Consider the following 19,625-nt stretch of genomic DNA (forward strand, 5'->3'; position numbering starts at 1 on the left):
GTACATAACTTATAAACTAAAAGAGAAAATTATGAGAAAATAATTAGTCCAAAAGAAGATAAGAAAGAAATGAAAGAAATAAAAAGTACTTTATAATATTATAAATTAATCAAAATTAATGTAAATAGATTAAATGTTCCAGCTAAAGATCAAATAAAATCCAACTATAGGCTCTTTTTAAGATATACCCATACAAAATGATTTAAAAGTTCAAAGTAAAAGTATGAAATAAGATATATCTAGCAAATAGTAACTAAAAGAAAGCTGATACAGATTTATTAAATATCAGGAAAACAGGAAAATCATTATCAGAGTTAAAAATAAGTATAATGATTAAGGGTCAACATTATCAAGAAGAGATAGCATTCTGAATTTGTATAACTAAAAACCTGACAGTAAAAAACCACTATATATATAAGTTGTGAACAAAACATTTAAAAAATGTATCTAAAGGATATAATTTGAGCATAGCAGCCAAACAGCAGAATACACATTCTTTCCAGGCATAATATAAAACATTTCTAAAAAAATGATTATATACTGGGCCATAACAGAAGCCTCAAATTTCAAAACGTTACTGTCATAAGACTACATACTCTGATCACAATGTAGTTATAATAGAAATTTATAACTAAAAAGTAACCAGGAAAGCAACTTATAAATAAAACATGGATTATAGGAAATAAAATAGTAGAATTTTAGAAAATATTTAAAACTGAGCAATAATGAAAACATTTATAAAAATATGTGGAACACAGTTCAAACAGTAATACAGCCTTCAGGACTGAAATTAAGGGGAGAAAAGGAAGGGTAAATTACTAAATCAAACGTCCAAATCAAGAAGCAGAACATTACAAAAAGAGGAACAGAACAAAACCAAAGGAGAACAAATGAAAAGGCATATCCTATTCTTGGAGAGGAGAAATCTCTCAGCTCCACAGCAACCACCTCTCTGTTCTCTTTGTGTCTGTTTCTGTGGTGCTGCGCCTGAGATTCTGCAGACTAAAGTTCTCCTTTGCCAGCTGATTTCCGTTAGGTTCTGCCAAGTGGGATTTCTACAGGGGAATGGAAAGTAGCAGTAGGAGAAAAGGAACTTGGTCCTTCCCCTTAGCGTGGATTCTCGGCACCCTCCCAGCCCTTAACCCCCAGCAGCGGCCGCTGGTTCCAGGGTCCGGCTTATTTCAGCACATGAGGATGTGCCAAGGCATTCTCTCAGACAGGTCGGTACTTCTGAGGGGGCAGCACTCCTCCCTCAGGGTGAGTCTCAGCCCCCTGCGGCCTTTCTCTAAACTTCCAGGTTTTGATTACCCCAGACTCCCTTTGTTCCCCTAGCTGTAGGGAAGGTAATTGCTTCCTGAAAACATCTCAGTGATATCCAATCGTTCGTTTTTCGTTTGGTTGAGGTTTTTTTTTTTGTTTGTTTTTTGCTTTATTTGACCCTGCAACACTTGCATAACCAACTCCCTCTATTAAATCATCCGTTGAAATACCTAGTCCGTTTTCTATTTTGCTGACTGGAATCCCACAAGTAAAACGTGAGTCATTGTAAACTGCATAGTTTTTGTATTAAAAGGAAAGAAACAAGGGTTTTTTGGGGGGAAGTAATGGTGGATAAAGCTTTCCTAAGAACAAAATCCCAAAGGATATCTATCTCCAGAGACTTCCTGAAACAGCGGATAATATTCTGGAAAGCACAAAGACAGCTCTAAGCACAAATGAGAAATGCTTTTATCTGAAAAGAGTCTGTGTTGTACATATGTGCCCTACCTTAAAGTTTCTAAAAGCAGGATACAGGTCATTTTATACAACTTTGCCTTAATTAAAAGGGAAGAAAATTGGACAAGAGTCTGGGAGGGTGACGTAATCAATTTAAAAGATATTTTTAGTTCAAGAATTAAAATTTTTACTTGATTTCAATGTATCCTTCTGAAATTAAGCTAGTATGAGTGTACAAGTTTAATTTGATAGGTGTGCAAATCTATTTACTAATTTGAACTAAGACATCATAAACAGGTCAAGTAGTTCAATTACTGCTCAGAAAAAAATCCAACACCTATTTTTCTCTCAACAAATTCTATCAGCCTAAAAGGGATAGTTTTAAATGTGCCTCTTATCCTATGGGTAATTTAAATGAGAATTAATGAGAGTTCTCAAGCCATGTAAAGGAGACATAAATTGGTCAGAATGTCAGTAATTCTCATCAGTTATCACCATCAACCAGGTATTAAAAATTTCTGGGTGGTAGCTGGAATGTAATAAAAATTTTAAAGCATGAACTGACCTTTCAAGTGTGTATGTACAGAATATCAAATGAGATTAGGTTTTTCATCTTTTATACTTTTCAGTATTTTGCTGTTTAAATGATTACTTTTCAAACTACTAAGATTTTCTAGTATAAATTCTAAGAAAAATGTCACAAAAATATAAGCTGTTATTAAATTATGCACCTAAACTATTTAAAGATGATATAACACAAATTAATGGTTAACACAAAGTTAAAATTTATAATTACATATTTCCCTGAAAAATATACAGTCACTAATATAGACACCAAATTTAGACAATTTAACCCTCAAGCATGAAAGGTTAAATTAATAAAAGATCCTGAATATGGCAATGCCACCACCACCACAAGGGCTTGTTATACTAAACTTTAAAAACCCACAGATCTTTAAATAAGAATATAAAAAGAACGATAAAAAAAAAGGTTTAATCCATGAAAAGTTCATGTTTTACAAATTGTGTCCTGTCTATTTTTATTAGATCCACACAACAGCCCGGTGAAGACTGATTTTACTTCTGAAATACCTTTGACCCCTTTCTTACTCTGTATTCACATTGTCACCATGTTCAATGAAGTTTCCACTTTATTGTTCTTAGAACATTGTAACTTCCTCTCAACTGGTTTTCAGGCCTCTAAGTACCTCAATCTAACCCACTTTACACCATCATCAGTTCTGCCTTTAAAAACCTCAGTATTTTTCATATCACCCTCCCCCTTCTTTTTATCACTGTTGCATGCCCACTGTCTACAGGGTAAATTGTAAGCACTCCATCGTGACATTAAACCCTTTCTAACTTTGTCCTGCTAAACTGTTCTGCTCTTATATCGAGTCATTCCATTTCAAGGATTATTTTCCCCAGTCAGGTTAGACCAGCACACCCGGCAAACTTTTCTCTCTCCCTGGAATAACACCATTCCATCGTTTTTATCCGGAGACTCCCCTGCGTATCACGTAACCTGTTTTTTTAATCTAAAGAATTTCTTACTCATCATGTAACCTTCCCTGACTTCCTCTCCGCAGTATTGTTCATTCCCTCACCTGGGCTCCCAAAGAACATTGTAAAATCTGTATTTCTGTGTATTTTTACCATCTAGTAATAAATCATAACACCTAGTATAGTGACGCATATAGCAAATACGTCAGTAGATACTTGATGAATGAATGAATGAGTAAATGAACAAATGAATGCAGAAAGGAGGTTACTACGGTTATTACTCCTCTTTTTACACAAGAAGTTAAGAAAAAGTTCAGAAGTGATTCAGCTAAGATCCTCCAGCTATTTAATGGAAAAAGATTAAGATATGGATGACTCCCTATTATTTACTTTTCATCAAAAATTTACTTATTTTCATTGCTTAATTGTAATCATTCTTCTAAATTTATCCAGTAATTAACCATAACCTAGTTATCGTTATATAAATAATGACAGAAAAACTCTAAAACAGGAATGTGGCATTAGGCTGTTTCACTTGAAACCAACATATACATCTTAAAGCTCCCCCCAGAAAGAGGATTCCTCTTCCTAAATGCCATATCTGAACTTGCTTAGTTTACAACACAACTCTTATGGGAATTATTATGCGAGCTATAAATTAGCACTTCAGAAATCTTAAGCGGGAAATGAGTAATGGCTGGGAAGGCTTCCGGAAGAAGCTGAGACTCTACCTGGCCATTTTTGGTGCAGCATGGCTAGCAGGCTCCAGGAGAAGGAAACAGCATTTGCAAAGTCCTCCCAGACAGAACCTGCCTCACCATGGAAGAGACTTGAAAGTAAGGTTCGCTATGGAGCCTGGTTGTGAAAATAATTTTCTTTAGGAAAATTAATGTGATGAGCTGAAATATGATTTGGAGGAAGTATGTATTACAAGGAGAGTCAAAGTTGGAGTTTTCTGCAATAATCCATATGAGCAAGAATAGAAGCCTACATTATGGCAACAGCTTCAGGAAAGAAATGGGAGAGATAAAACACAAAACACTGTAACAGGATGAAGTGCCAGATGGTTGACAGATTAATTTGGTTATTATGGATATAATGATAACCTTTTACTGAGTCCATATCTCATCTTAAGAGTTAAAATGAAGTTTAAAGAGTTATCCTGGTTTCTGAACAAAATGGCAAAACTATCTCCTACATCTGAATCCTGTCTTTGACAAAACTAGGGGAGACTGAACCCAGAAGACGGCACAAGAAGAATGGGAACCACCTGGGAGACAGAAAGGGTCTGGGTACCTGTAAGTGGGAGAATACGTTAACACATTCAGCTGAAGACAGCTGGATGCCACTAGGCTGGGGAGACGTTTTGGCTGCAAACTTTCCTTTTCACATTGCCCTGAGAGGAACACTGTCCAGCATGTCCTCGCTTCAGGGCTGAGAACAGCAACAGTAAGCACCAGCCGCAGAGAGCAGGGTACTTGCTGCTTCATACCACGCAGTCCAGCGAATGTGGGGAACAGACCCAAACAGGTGAAGCTGGGAAGACTGGCTTTTGGAATTGCAAGGAAAAAAATCCACACCTATATTTATTATGATGAAATTTAAGGAGATCAGAGACAGAGTATTCTAAAGGGAAAAACAGTTGAGTTATAAAGAAATAAGAATCTGATTAACTGTAAACTTCTTCAATAAAGAGACAAATTAATATTTTCTCAGAGTTGAAGGAAAAAACATAGGAAGTTAAAAGCATATCTGCAGTTACACTATCAGTTAAATGTGAAGCTGAAATAGAGATATCCTCAGGTGTAAAAATCCTCAGAAATGTTACTGCAAAAAGCATATTTTAAAATAATGTCTTGGAATTGCTTTAAAATTAGAGGTTACTCCCTCTGAGCCAAATACCACTGATTCTTTCCATTTCAATGAGAAGCATATCTCAGACTGCTGAACAAAACAGTTAACAGATTCACATTCACACACTGTTTCCCAACTAAAAGCAATGCTCAAACAACATTTATTTGGTTTCAGCCCTTCACTCGAAAGTCTAAGCAGTCACTGAAATATCTAAGCAGTCCAGTCATCTGAGGATGTCTCTCTCCACTTGGTCTCCCAGGAGCTTAACACTACTAGCTAAGCAAGTAAGTGAGCGAGTTTCTCTTTAAACAAACAGGAAAGCCCTTCCTTTAATCAGAGGAAAGTAAGGTAGCTAGGCCCACAGTAAAAGAACTTAAAGAAGTGAACCTCACAAGAAAAACAAAAAAGCAAAGTGACTTCTGGCATATCTTACTTCTTAAAGAATAAGGCTTATAAATCTATCGATATATTTATTACACACTGCTTGTATGAAATAAAGGGGTTTGTGGAGAGTAGGGTGAGGTGGGGTTGGAGATACAGCGAAAATATTTAGGATTACTGAAAATGACCATTATAAATATTTATATCAAAAATTAAAAGACAAAAGACGTTTGTTCAGTGTTAATGAGGTGAGAACTTTCTGAACTGCAGGTGCTCATCTCTGCAAGAAAGGAACGGGGAAGAATTACCCCCATCCTACAAAAATATAAAAAGGCACCTCACTTGCTGTTAAAGCAACTGCTCCCCCAAGATATGACGGAGAAAAAATTTACTATCTGTATTTTCTATACTCACACTGGTGTTCAATAGTATGTAAGAATGTAAAAGGATTAGTCTTACTTTTTTATGTATTAGACTTTCTAAAATGGAATTATACAACAACATGGCTTTTTTCTTTAATATTTGTAAGTATAACCAAAAGAATTACACAATAATGTATTCAATAAAATATTATTAAGTTTCTGTTAATAATAATCTGTTATACAATGTCACTTTACTGAAAATACAATAAACCTTTGGATTTAGAAGTAGCAGAGACAATAAAATAAAATGTAAGCTCAAGTGGACCCTCTCTGTACCTTGATTTTGTACCTGTACCTATCCAAAGGTAAATTAAAAGTACTATATTTTCTAATAATAAAAACAGTGTGATTATGACAATAGTAAAGCCAAAATTTATTAAGTGACTATTATGTGCCAGAACTATCGTAAGTGCTTTATTTAATGCTAATGACAATGTTAAAAAGTAGTAGTATTCCTAGATCACAAATCTCGTTGACAATTTTTATAGTTTCTTCTAGTTTGAATGTCCTGGCCCCTCTCCTCCTGCTCCACCAGCAGCTCGTACCGGGACCACTGCAAGAACCTCCTGATTGTTCCCCTTCCTCTTAGATTTCATTTCAGATTGATTTCTCCACAGCTATCCCACCCCTTAAAGCTCTTCCACGGCTTCCCACTGCCCTGGGAAGAAAATTCAAACTCCTTACTTTTCTTAATCATCATTATCTTGTTCCACACTGTTCTTTAGAACTGACTTCCTTTCAGTTTACTGAATGTGCTGAGCTTTTTCTTTTGGGGGATCCATGCACGCTGTCCTCTGTGCTTCCAACGGGCTTCCCCTCCAACTCTGTCTGGCTAGCGTCTTCTCATTCCTCACTTCTCAGTTTGAATTTCACTTCTCAAGCAAGACATTCTCTAACTATCCAGTCCAAAAGAGGTCTTCTCTCTCTTTTTTTTTTTTTAATGGTAGCACTTGTTCTTTCCTTCCACAGCATTTGAAATAATTTGTAATAATAAATTTGTTGGCTTAGTCACTTGTTTAATTTTTAAAATCTCTCTTAGAGACTAACTGTAAACTCCAAGGGGAGGCACCATGGCTGTTCTGCTCACAACACAGTCCCTCACATAAAACCAGTGAAACAAACTGGGTGCTCAATTAAAATATTTTGAATGAACAACAGAATAATATATAATTAACCAAATAATAAAAATACTTTGCCTAGAAAAAGAACAAATGAAATAGCGGTCATATATTATAAATCTTTGTACCTCAATAAAATTAAAATGAATAGTTAACAGAGAATGCTCACATATAACAGGCACTATAATAAAAGCTTTATATATATATTAACTCATTTAATCCTTATGGTATTTCTATGAAGCAAATACTATTTTTACCATTTTACAGATAAGAAAACTGGGGCACAGAGGAGTTGAGTAATTTTCCTAAAGTTACAACCCTAGAAAGTACCAGAGCTAGGATCTGAACCCAGTGGTCTGGCTCTAGGAACCAGACCATTATTACTATTTTAGGTAAGTGACAAGCATTAAAAATATTTAATTGCCAGCTCCCCACCAGCAGACACAAGGACCATCCATCTGGGACAGAGGTTGGCTGTTACTAACTGAAATGGTTTTGGAAATGAATGCCGGCTGTGTATCACCCTTGGCTAAAGAGTTCTCTAGAGTCTTTAAACAAATTCTCTTCAGCCTATTCACCAGAACAGAACAGCCAGCTCCAGTAGGATATAAACATTCCGTCCAGTGGGAACTTCTACCAAACTGCATTTACTTGATCCTTGAATAGGAAGAAAAAATAGTTACGTGCTAATAATGACATTCATTATGGCAAATAACCTCATGCTTAAAATATGTTCTTCACACTGAAAAATACAACATAATACTTAGCAACTAAAAGTTTTACCTTGGACAAGAAAATTACAATATTTTTCAATTAGGAATCTTTTAACTCCTATGCTGTCTTGTATAAAGAAATGATTATTAAGTTGGAAATCAAGGAAAAGTAAATTTTCAAGAGATTAAGAGGCTTACGTAATAAGCAAAAGATGAAAAAGGAGACAGAGGGATCCTTTCTTACATGAAGCGTGTCTATTAACCTGTTCATTAAATGTTTCTTCAGGATAGGGCAACAGTTTACCTATCTTTATTTAAAACCACAGTGTTTGCAATGCATATCTCTGGAGATCTATAGAGATAAAGTGGCATTTATGTTAGACTAGCAAGGATTATATAAAAAAAAAGGTATCCAATTGAACAGAAAGGAAGGTAAATCTATGCAGTGAGAATCATAAAACAGATACAAATGTTAAAAAGTACCCGGACAGTTAAAAACAAACATTCAACAGCAACAAAAAAAACCTAGCAAGTACTCTGGTGCAGAAAGACATAAGACATGTGGTACAAAGAAGTCACAATGAAGACAGCCAGCTAGTCTGGGATGAGACCATGAATGTCCATGTCCATGCTAAGAAGGGCATTCCATTCCTTAGCCATCAAGTAAGTTTTCAGAAATTATATCAACTACACAGTCCAGAAATACAATTATATTATATGAATTACATGGTCCAGAAAGATAACTAAGAAGCATGTGGAGGACAAACTAAAGGCATGGATGCCAGGTTTAACCCAAGGACACCTATAGATCTTTAGTAGGAACAATAAATGCCAAAGTGCCAATGGGTCCAGAAATTTACAATCTGTTTCACCCTTCCCTTCGATTCAGTTTTCGCCTGGTTTTCCTGTTTCCTACCCCTCCAGGTAGCTCTCTCAGGATGATGACTCATTTAGAGAGCCTACTGAGCATATCAATATGGCTTCTCCCCAAGGTGCTTACCCTAAAACTACATCTTTCAGCAACAAACACTTTCATCTGTGATTCCCCTACACTTACTTCTATACTCCTAGAATATTGTGCTCTACCCAGGAGCCACTCTCCTTCCTCTGTGCGTGGGAATGAGGTTAGTGAGGGGGTATGTTGTGGCATGAATCCAACATCAGAGAGCTAGACTATATCTACACCCTAAATGAGAAAAAGCAGGGTTTGAGAAAGGGAGAGAATTAATTTTAGGTTCTAATATTATACTGGGGTAAGTCTTAGGAGGCTAATCGTTTATACCTATATATCTCTATGTCTTTGAAGTCATTTCTGTGGTCCTCTTTATGAAACAACAGAAAAAATTCTCCAGAGTTGCAAAGACGATATCCATTATGTGTAGGGGAGAATGGGTGAGGTGACAGAGAGAAACAGGAAGGGCAAGGAAGACTAAACTACATGTTCCAGGAAACCTCACACAGTGGAAAAGTCAATTTCAGGAAGTTTAGGAATTGCCCAAATTTTTAAAAATACAGCCCAAAGGGAAATGAGTTCGTAGAAAACAACATACTTCGCAATGTAAGTTGTCTCTTGCAATTTCACAAATGTTCACTAAAACCACTGATGGGATTTAGGACATGCTGCCCCAAAATATGACATTTTGGCAGACATGTATTTGAAACTAAAGGAATCTGAGAAATGGCAGGTGTAGGAAGGACTCTCTGACCTTTCCTTGAGGCAGGTCATGAGACTCTTGTGTGAGAGGTGTCCTCACTGTAACCCAGAGCATCCTTATCTCTGAAGACAGAAGGACATAGAGAAATCTGAACACAGTCCTTGCTAGGTGCCCCTCCAGCCTACTGTTCTTGGTTCACACCACCTTGTCCTAACACATTTTCCCACGACTTTCCACTCTTCAAAACTTGCATTGAAAACACTCAGATTTAAACACTTCTTTTGGTCTTCATTTCCTTATGAAGGTTCTTGGGTTACATAAAACTTATATAAATTTGTATGCTTTTCTCCTGTTAATCTGTTAACAGAGACCCAGCTGAGAACCTAAAAGGGTAGAAAGAAAAGGATATTTTCCCTCTCTTCAGGCTATAAAATAATATGACTGGATTTCTTGTGAAATATAGACAGAAGTTGCACCTTATGGTCACATCTGATGTGGGGTTAAAACAACATGACCAACGCAAACTCAGAAGTAGAGACAGAAAATTATATGTAAGTAAGAGAACAAAGTCAAGGAGTGATTTCAGACTTTTTCAGAAACTGAATCTTCAATCTTACATTCAACTTACAAGAGATTTTGCTACTTAGAAGGGGATAAATTTAGTCAATTATTCAAGTCATTCAATTTCTACCTTCTTTAAGTGGAGACTTTGAAATACTTTTACATTATGATCCACGGAATAGCTATATTGTATAATATACACACATATGAGGATATATGTGTACATATTTTAACAATTACATGGACCTGGAAAAAAAGGAAATTCAAAATAGACATCGTCATATTGAAAAAAAAAAGTGTAAAATTGTTATAAGAAGCTGTCTTGAGAAGAATATTACCAAACATCAAGATAAGGAGGAATGAATTGCTAAAGGAGAGAAAAAAAATTTGTGAAAATTTGGTTGTTAAAGACAAGCAAAGATCGGTTTAAGAAAAAAAGAAGGTAAAGAATAGCAGCTTCATTATGAATTGGTGCAAAGAATGAAAATCAGGGCCATGACTTCATAATCAGGAATACGTAACAATGTGATCGTGTGACTCGGGCGCAAGTGGAGAGCATGGGTTTAGGGTGCCAAGGGATGTAGATGTGGTGTTTCTCTTCATTCTCTCATTTTTCCCAAGCCAGCTATTTAAAGCTTTATCAGTGTGATGATCTAAATAAAGTGGCAATTCCAGTCAGCTGAGATCATTGTTTCCTGAGACTCCTGACAATTGCCAATTGTTGAGACTAAGTCAGACTAACTCAAAATTACAACACTGTAAGGTTTGAGGATTTTGAATTTTTAGAGGGTTTTAACCTTCTGGTTCTGAAATAAGCCTAACTTAAGTTCCCTTATTGAAGAAGGCTGGATCTGATATACGGGCATTTTCAAAGTACTACTAAACATATGAACTGCAAAATTATATTTTTTAATTCCAGAGTAAGCTTTTATTCAGTAAGACAGGAATCATAATACTGGAATGGTTTTGCCTAGTGAGCAAGCAACTATTCTCTAATTTATAACCATTTTACAACATAAAAACAAGTCAGATCCAGCTGATTAACTGCTTTTCCTTAGCACTTCAATTCCTTTGAAAACTTTCACTTTTAATAGCAGTCACTGATTTTACAGAAAGAGGAGAGAGAAGGCAAGGAGTAAGCAAAACACAGAGCAGGTAGAGAGGACGACAGTGCATTACCAGGAGAAGACAGATTACACTGGTGACACCGCTTCCTAGGCCCATCTACTTCTATTACTATCATTTCCTCCATCTTTCTCCAGGCTTCTGTGTACATCAAGGGAGGAGCAATGCAAAAATTCACCAACATGGACAATTCGGGGAACTGGAAAAAAGGGTAGGGAGAATCAACAGGGGAAAAAAAGGAAGAATATTTCACTACTAACCTGGTTTAATTTCTTCCAGAGATTGAGGACAGGAGAAAGTTCATTAGACCAGATTTCTCTATCGAATCTGCAACCAGCTGTTACTGATCTGCCCAAGATCCTCAACTGTGAAATAACCTGAAGAAATAACAAGCAGCAATAAATGAAAATGACTTCAAACAAAGGGAAATAGCATAAACATATATATGTCTATATAAACAATCATATTTAGTTCATAAAAATAAACACAAAATATATAGTAAAAACAAGTTTTAATCCCATTATTTGTTTAAATGGATTAATATTTTATCAATTTATTTAAGCAGTTAAAAAAACAAAAGAACTTATATTTGAGAGAAACCATTATAAATCTGGCTCTTAATTTGAGAAGCTGCTTATTTAGCCAGAAAGCGTTCACCATCCACTGTTAATAATCTATTTGCTCATTTCTGAAATCCAAAATATGTTTCAGTTTGAATGATTTAAATTGCATAATTTCAAAATGCTGATAAATTAAAGACAGTTTTTTTGAAAAGATAAAGTGACATGAAAGATAGCAAGCTGTATAAAATAGTAAAAACAATTATAAAAATAACAAATCTAAGTTTTAAGACTCTGTATTACATTTAAGTTGTCATCTCAATGTTTCTTCTTCATGTAAGACTCAAGTGGCAGAAGTATAGATCAATCAGTTAAAATGAGGCAAAGTAAACAATTGTTTCCTCCTTAGGGCTTTCACGCCTGTAATTTTCTTGTTATCAGCGTCTCTGTCATTCTCATCAAAATCAATTCACTTAGTTTCTTTTCTGAAATAGTATTTAATGGTTTCCATTTCAATAAACTTGATCAGCCTCCTTAATCATTTGCTAAGAATGATCCAGAATATTACTGAACACGCTGTATATTGTCTTACAGATATTGGAGTAGGTGTATAAAATCAGGGAGATTATTCTTCATAAATATTTCAGCTAAATATTAAAACCGCGCTACCTCACTGCTTATCTGACACTAAAAAAAAAAAAAACAACAAAAAAAAACGAACAATCCCCAAACCCAGGCATACATTTTCCTAAGTCAATATTTTAAACATCAATATTCGTGGCATGTTGACTACTTTCCTGTTTTACTTTTTGAGAGATGCAAGTTGTTTTTCCTTTTTCACAGATTGGGCTCTATTTAATATTCTGGGGGTGCCTGCATTTAGTAAAGCTCACAATAAAATAAGGGCCATAACTCTCTCAAAATGAATTGTTAAACTTCATTGTTCAACATACACAAAGCTGCTGTTACTCCCAGAGCTTCTGACTGATTCTCTAATCTAGAAAAAATTGTAGTGACTCAGTGTTTCATTTTCTTTGTTTTTCTGATAAATTATTTTCATTTGCTCTAACTGAACCCTAAACAGCACCCAATTTATCAGCTCCGCTAGACCGCAAAACATCACTAGTTGGTAGTCAGAAGAAGTGCTGTTTTGATTCTGGTAACACGTGCTATCACTTATTTGTGTTTTAAATTTATCAAACATGACAGAAAACAAATAAGCATGCAAAAAGATGTCTAAAGGAAAAAAGGCTCACATCTTTTTACACATGATATCAAAAACTATTTTAAGAATAAAATGTTTAGCAGCCGCAAAGCAATTGTTCTCTTCCCAGAAAAATAACATATGAGGTTTGCTTTTCTTAATAATACTATCATAATATATTATAATCCTTAATGAACAGAAAAGGGAGTTCAAATGCATTAATAAAAATATTTCTGTAATGAGGATGGGGCTATTATAACAATGGACTGTATTTTGTTTTTATAAACTCTGACATATTTATCTTTTTACGAAACACAGGTGATAAAATGTCTTTCCATTATTCGTGTTTTAAAACAAATAATACTCCTTTAAAATGGTGTCAAAGGGGAGGACGGTTCTCATGAAAAGCACACATCACTTGTTCCGTGTTCCAACCATGCTGAACAGATCACATGATGCCACTGGTGTGCTCTGGGGCGTGTGCACGGTTGCAGAGAAGCTACAGAAGATGCTGTCGCTCCTATGCCACCTGTCCTCATTCCGAAGAACAGTGAGACATTTGAGGGACACCTGTGCTTCTCCTGAGCAATTGGCGTGTTTTCATTGTAACTCACTAAATCTTGCATACAACTGTATTTGCCTCTTCTCTTGGATGTTATACGGCACACAGAAGAATTTCCAATCTAACGATAACAACTTCATAGACCCTTAGAGCATGGGCTTTGTCGTCTCAGCTTCAACCGTTTCCCTAGTTTTCTTTCCTTTTCCCTTAATCATCTCTTTGATTTCCTCAACTACTGATTTCACACTAACAGATTATTTGTATCTTTGTAAGTCATCTCCAGTGTAATCCTTCTTGGAATGAGAAGGAATACAGATTTTTAAAATAAATACTCATTCTTAATATACAGATGAGAAAATGAATTGTCAAAGAAATTAAGTTTATTACATGCTTGTGTCGGGGAATATGGCAGACTAAATATATGGAGACAATTTCATAACACTGTACATTTAAAATTATGAGTAAATAACTACATCATCAAAAAGCTTTTTAAACTTATGACTGAAGTGCCAGGGAAACTGACAGAAACCTTTAAATGCTGAAGCCAAGGAGCAGAGCTAGCCTAGAGACTTAGCTGAGTTCTGAGGCCACCATCACCCTGGGACGTCGCCAATCCCAAGGGGCCTTCAGCATGGGCTGTTTGTTTACTTCTTATTTTGAACTGTCTTTAGACTTATAGAGAAGTGGCAAAAACAGCACAGAGAACCCCCATTATACACTTTACCCAGCTTGCCCTAATGTTAACATCGTATCTAATCACAGCTCAGTACTACAAGCCTTTCTCATATTTCACCAAATTCTCCACAAATGTCCTCTTTCTGATTCAGAAGAATACATTATATTTAGTTGGTATTTATCACAGTCTTGCCCGAAACTGTGACAGTCTTCCATTTACCTTCATGACCTTGACACTTCTGAAGAACACTGGCCAGTTACTTTGTAAAACGTCCCGCATTTGAGTTTCTAAGGCCCTCATTTCCACAGACAGGAAACAGACCTCCAGAACTCTCAGAAACTAGCACCCAGTAGGCTAATTAGGAAACAGAGCCCTGCAGAAGGGCAGATGACGGACGCTTGCTCTTCTCTACCTTGGGTTTTCGGGTGATAATGCGATCTGTTTGAAAGAGTGTTCATTGCCAAAATACAACCCACACACTTCAATCATGAAAATTCCACATTTTAAATAACTTATTACGGAACTGCAGTAAATGAGATTAGAGGAAAACTTTAACAAAATACTTATGTTCAAAAAGAAGCAATGCTGAAATTGAGCCAAACCTAACAAATTATGAAGTTGAAAATGGCAATAAATAAGAGCCAAAAATTAATAAAACAGAACATAGATAAAGAGATTAAAAAAAACCCACCAAGTCAGTTTACTGAAAAGACTAATAAAATTATGAGATGTCTAATCTGACTAGATTGAATGGTATGTAGTCAAATGATAGCTAAAATATGATAAAGCAAAAATTTATTTTAAAATTCTAATTTTACAAGGAATATAGTTACAGATATAGAAAAGACTAAAAGACAATATGAGATTATTTTGAATAGCTTTATGTCATAAAAACTGCAGATTAAGGGCAACTGAGAAATTCCTAGGAATATATAAATTAATAAAACAATCTCAAAAAGAAATAGAAAAATTAAATGGGGCCATAGTTGCTTAAAAATATTAAATGAGAAGTTCAAAATTTTATCTCAAAGTAAATCTCAGACACTAGCAGTTAACATATAAGTTCTACTCACATTCATTAAACAGAAACTCACATCTTGCAGTAACCATTTCAGAGACTAGAATATTGAGGCAAAATTCCCCAGACAAGTAAGAGAGGCTGGTAGAAACATACGAAAGACAAGGGGACATTCAAAGATCAGGTCTTACTCCTGAACACAGGTGCAAATAAATAAATATCAAGCAACTTTTAAAGACAGGCATACATTGATGACTTTGAATGCATAGTTCAATCAGAGAATATGTAGTTCACCATATAAACAGATTAGAAAGAAAAATAATATAATTATCTCAATACTGGGTAAAAACATGGTCAATGAAATTCACCATCTGCTCCTGACAAACTACCCCTAAGAAACTCAGCAAAGATGCCCGAGACTATTTTAATAGCCTCTGATAAATTATGCCTCCCTGAAATCATACCCTGTTTGCAAAGAATTATTCCACTCCAGTATCAAGAGATATCTATTTCTCCACTCCCTTACAGTTGGGCTGGTCTTATGACTTGTTTGACTAACAGAATGTGGCAAAACTGATGTGCAATTCTCAAAGCCTAGACTTTAAGAGAACTTGCAGTTTCTGCTTTGGCCTTGGAACCCTGACGCACCATGATAGACTCTGGTAGATGAAAGGCCATGTAGTTGAAACCAAGTTGCCCCCATCAATAGCCAATGCCATTTACAAACACGAGCAAGGCCATTTTGAATCTTCCAGCCCAGTCATCTCTCCAAATGAAGGCCGCCTCACATGCGAACCCAGATGAAACTAGAGAGAAAAAACCCAGCCAACCCACAGAATCATAAGAAAATCATCAAACATTATTGTTTCAAGTCACTAAGTTCTGGGATGATGTGCTATGTAACAAAGGCTAACTGAAGCACCAGGAATAGTAGAAAACTTCTCTAACCTGGGTTAGGGATTGTTTGTGTTCCTCCAAATCACATGTTTAAGCTCTAACCCTGAGCATAGCTGTATTTGGAGATGAGGCCTCCAAAAAAAGTAACTGGGGTTAAATGAGGTCATGAGAGGGTGGGGCCCTGACCTGATAAGATTAGGATTCTTATAAGAAGAGACAACGGAGATCTCCAGCTCTTTCTCTCTCTCTCTCTCCAACCCCTCCCTCCTGCTGTCTCTCCAAACGTGCACAGAGGAAAAGTCATATGAGAAGACAGTGAGAAAACAGTCATTTACAAGCCAGAAGCAGAGTCATCATCAGAAACTGACCACATGGACACTCAGACTTCCGACCTCCATGACTGTGAGAAAATCAATTTGTTATTTAAGCCATCCAGTCTGTGGTATTTTGTTATGGCAGCCCAAGCAGACTAACACAATGATCTCTACAACACACAGTAAATATCATAATCAATAATAAAATGTTACAACATATTCCTTGTAAAATCAGAGCAAGACTGTCACTACTTTTATTCAACGTTGCACACAAAGACCTAGCTATCCCAAAGACAAGAAAAGGGAATAAAGTCTGTAAGAACTGGAAGGAAAAAAAGGGAAATCATCTTTTTTTCTCAGACAATTAATAATTTACAGAAAAAAATGCTTTTCATGTAATATACGGCATTATATTCATTCACTACATATTTTTCTATTTGTATTTGAAATAAATACAAATTCATTAAATAATATTTTTTTTAACTGCAGCTCAAGCATTATTTCCTTTGCCAACAGTTCTCTGGGAGTACTTAAACGTTTACTTAGTCCACACTCTCTCATCACCCACCTTCTAACATTTTTCTGTTTCGTCTGGGTGCTTGGTGAGCTGCAGTATGTTTGACTGCATTACCAAACATACCAGGATATGTACATACTTACTGTAAAAATGAAATAGTACACTAACATGCTAAAGTGGGATATAGGAGACCATCAGAGGTCTGTCTTTCTAATGGTAGTACACACAAGATAAAGGGGGAAACCCTTTCTCCATGCCTCTTACGCCTTTGACAAAAATATTAATGCCAGTCACATACAAGACCAAACTATAATTTATGCTGGTGATTTGAGAGTTAAGATTTCACCCAAGATCAAAAGTGAAATGTGCAGACACTCTACCGTGTTAAGAACTCACATCATCATTTTCCCAAGGCAATATGATGTTAAAAGCCTGAAAACAAACCTCAGGAGAACTAGCATGTACAATTTTAACACAGGCAAATTAAGAATGAATTTCTCATCAAAGGATGCATAAGTTTTACCAAGACTAGCAAATATATCAGTTTTCAAATACTGAGGTAAAGATTAGTTGGACTGATAGGCTGAACACTTCATTAAAAACCATATATATTAATGTTTTATATATAACTCTGATTAATACTAAATAACTCAAACCTGGTATTAATCATTAAATTAAATGAAACGTTTGAATCCATCTCTGCCTTGAGGAGATACAGTCATGATACTTTGTTGCATCATAATTTTTGTATAATCAATTTTTTGTATGAGTGTCTCTAATAACCCTACTTTATAATAATATAATAATCCCAATAATTATATTTTTGTCATTCATGGAAGTATATATATGGCAGACACAGAATACATAAATATATTACATTATATACACATATCCTTACATACAGATATATGACCTCATGTCTGCTAATATTTTCATTTATTTATTTTAACATATTTATTCGTAACACATTTAAAATAGTTTGGTAGTTAATTAAAATTAAATTTATACCTGTCATATGATCCAGCCATTTCTCTCCTAAGTATTTGCCCAAGAAAAATAAAAGCAGAAAATGTTTAAATGTTCATACTAACGTAATTTTAGTAGCCTCAATGTGGAAACAATATAAATGTCCTTTAATGAGCGAATAAATAAGTGAATTGCGGTACATCCATACAATGAACTACTGATCAGCAATTAAAAACAAAAAAAGACTCCTAATGGGATCACACAGGTGAATCTTATAACGATAATGCTGAATGAGAAAGAAGCCAGACAGAAAAGAACACTTAATTGTATAAATCTTTTCTACAAAACTCTAGAGAAAACAAACTAATCTACACTGACAGAAAAGAAGTTAGTTGCCTGGGATGGGGGGAGGGGAGAGGAGGAAGGGAATACGAAGTGTTGGAGAGAACTTTTGGGGCAATGGAAATGTTCACTATCTTGATGTGATGATGGTCTCACATGTGCATGCCTGTGTCAAACCTGATTGAATCATACACTCTAAGTAAGCGCACTTTATTAAATGTTAATTAACTGCTACAAAACCTGTAAATGTTTTAAACAGATAATTGTTAAAACAATGTGAAGTAGTTCACAGAGTAACCAGGAAAGTGGAAAAGTGGGCGTTCGGGCCAGTAAAAAACACTTGGTTACTATGGTTGGGGTAAGGGAAAGCTGATGTTGCCCGTGAACAGAGTGAACACAGAGGAGTGAACACAGAGGCTGTGGCTTTTCTCACCCTCGTCACTGGCCTTGGCTCTGGATGCTACCCAGGGCCCAGGAACTAGAATCTACTTCAAGGGCTGCTGCCTCCCAAGAGACGCAAGGAAACCAGCTCTTGGAATCCCTAGACCTCCGTGTACAGGCAGCTGCCGGCACCTGTTCTCTGACTGAAGGACGCCCAGAAGGTGGGGGTCTGTTTTCCCCAACCTCTACCATGGGAGGGGCCTGCTGCCTCCCACCAAGAATTTCTTGGAAGTAAGGGCTAAAAGCTGACTACATTTAACTGGGTGAACGTCAAGAAGGTATATAAATATCCATCATATTTATTTTAACTTTGTAAAACTAATTTTACTGTGAACATTTTCAAAGATATATAAAAGCTGATTTTATTAAGAACATTTTCAAAGATGCACAAACATATCCATCCAGATTCAACCACGGTCAAGGTTTTCCCGAACTTGCTTCCACCATCTCTAATTTCTTTTCTTTTGTTTTGTTATTATTCCTTAAAGTGTTTTAAAACAAATCCCAGATCATGCTATTTGACCCTTACATACTTATTAGCATGTATCTCAAAAAAATGGGCATTATCACAATACTATTTCACTTAACAAAATTAATAAAAAATTCATTGGTGTCATATAATGCACAGTCCATATTTAAATTTCCCTGATTGGTCTCAAATTTTAAGTTGGAATGTTTGACTCAGTACCCATAGAAAGGTCATGTGGTCATTACGTACTTCAAGTCTCTTTGATACAGAGCTGAGCAGTTTTCTGCGTGCCGTTAACCTGTTGATAAAGCTGAGTCATTTATCTTGCAGAATGTCCCACGTTCTGGATCAAGCGGTATAGTTTAATTTGTTCCTTTACCCCCTGTGTTTCCTATTAACTGGGAATTATTTCTAAGGGCTTGAGGAGGTCCAGGGTCACTTTTTGTTGAAAGAAGACTTTTGGAAAGTGTAGCTCGCATTGCCTCACATCAGGAGGCACACAGTGTCTGAATACTTGCTTCTTGTGATACAAAGATGGATCACTGGATACAAGTGATGACAGCGGATCCCTCCCTTGCAAATTTCCCCATCAACCTTCCATCTAAAGATTT

The 19,625-nt window shown here is 35.9% G+C and overlaps 1 protein-coding gene across 4 annotated transcripts in view; it reads right to left on the bottom strand.

Moving 5' to 3' along the window:
• Window positions 1–19,625, bottom strand: part of DYNC2H1 (dynein cytoplasmic 2 heavy chain 1) — a 265,953-nt gene that overhangs the window by 71,046 nt on the left and 175,282 nt on the right. For all 4 annotated transcript variants that reach the window (XM_072968893.1, XM_072968892.1, XM_072968891.1 and 1 more), the window contains exon 83: window positions 11,309–11,425. In XM_072968893.1, coding sequence (XP_072824994.1) covers window positions 11,309–11,425 — 117 coding nt within the window. The remainder of the gene's footprint in view (window positions 1–11,308; window positions 11,426–19,625) is intronic.

Source organism: Vicugna pacos, chromosome 10 (assembly GCF_048564905.1).
Source record: "Vicugna pacos chromosome 10, VicPac4, whole genome shotgun sequence".
NCBI classification, from domain to species: domain Eukaryota; kingdom Metazoa; phylum Chordata; class Mammalia; order Artiodactyla; family Camelidae; genus Vicugna; species Vicugna pacos.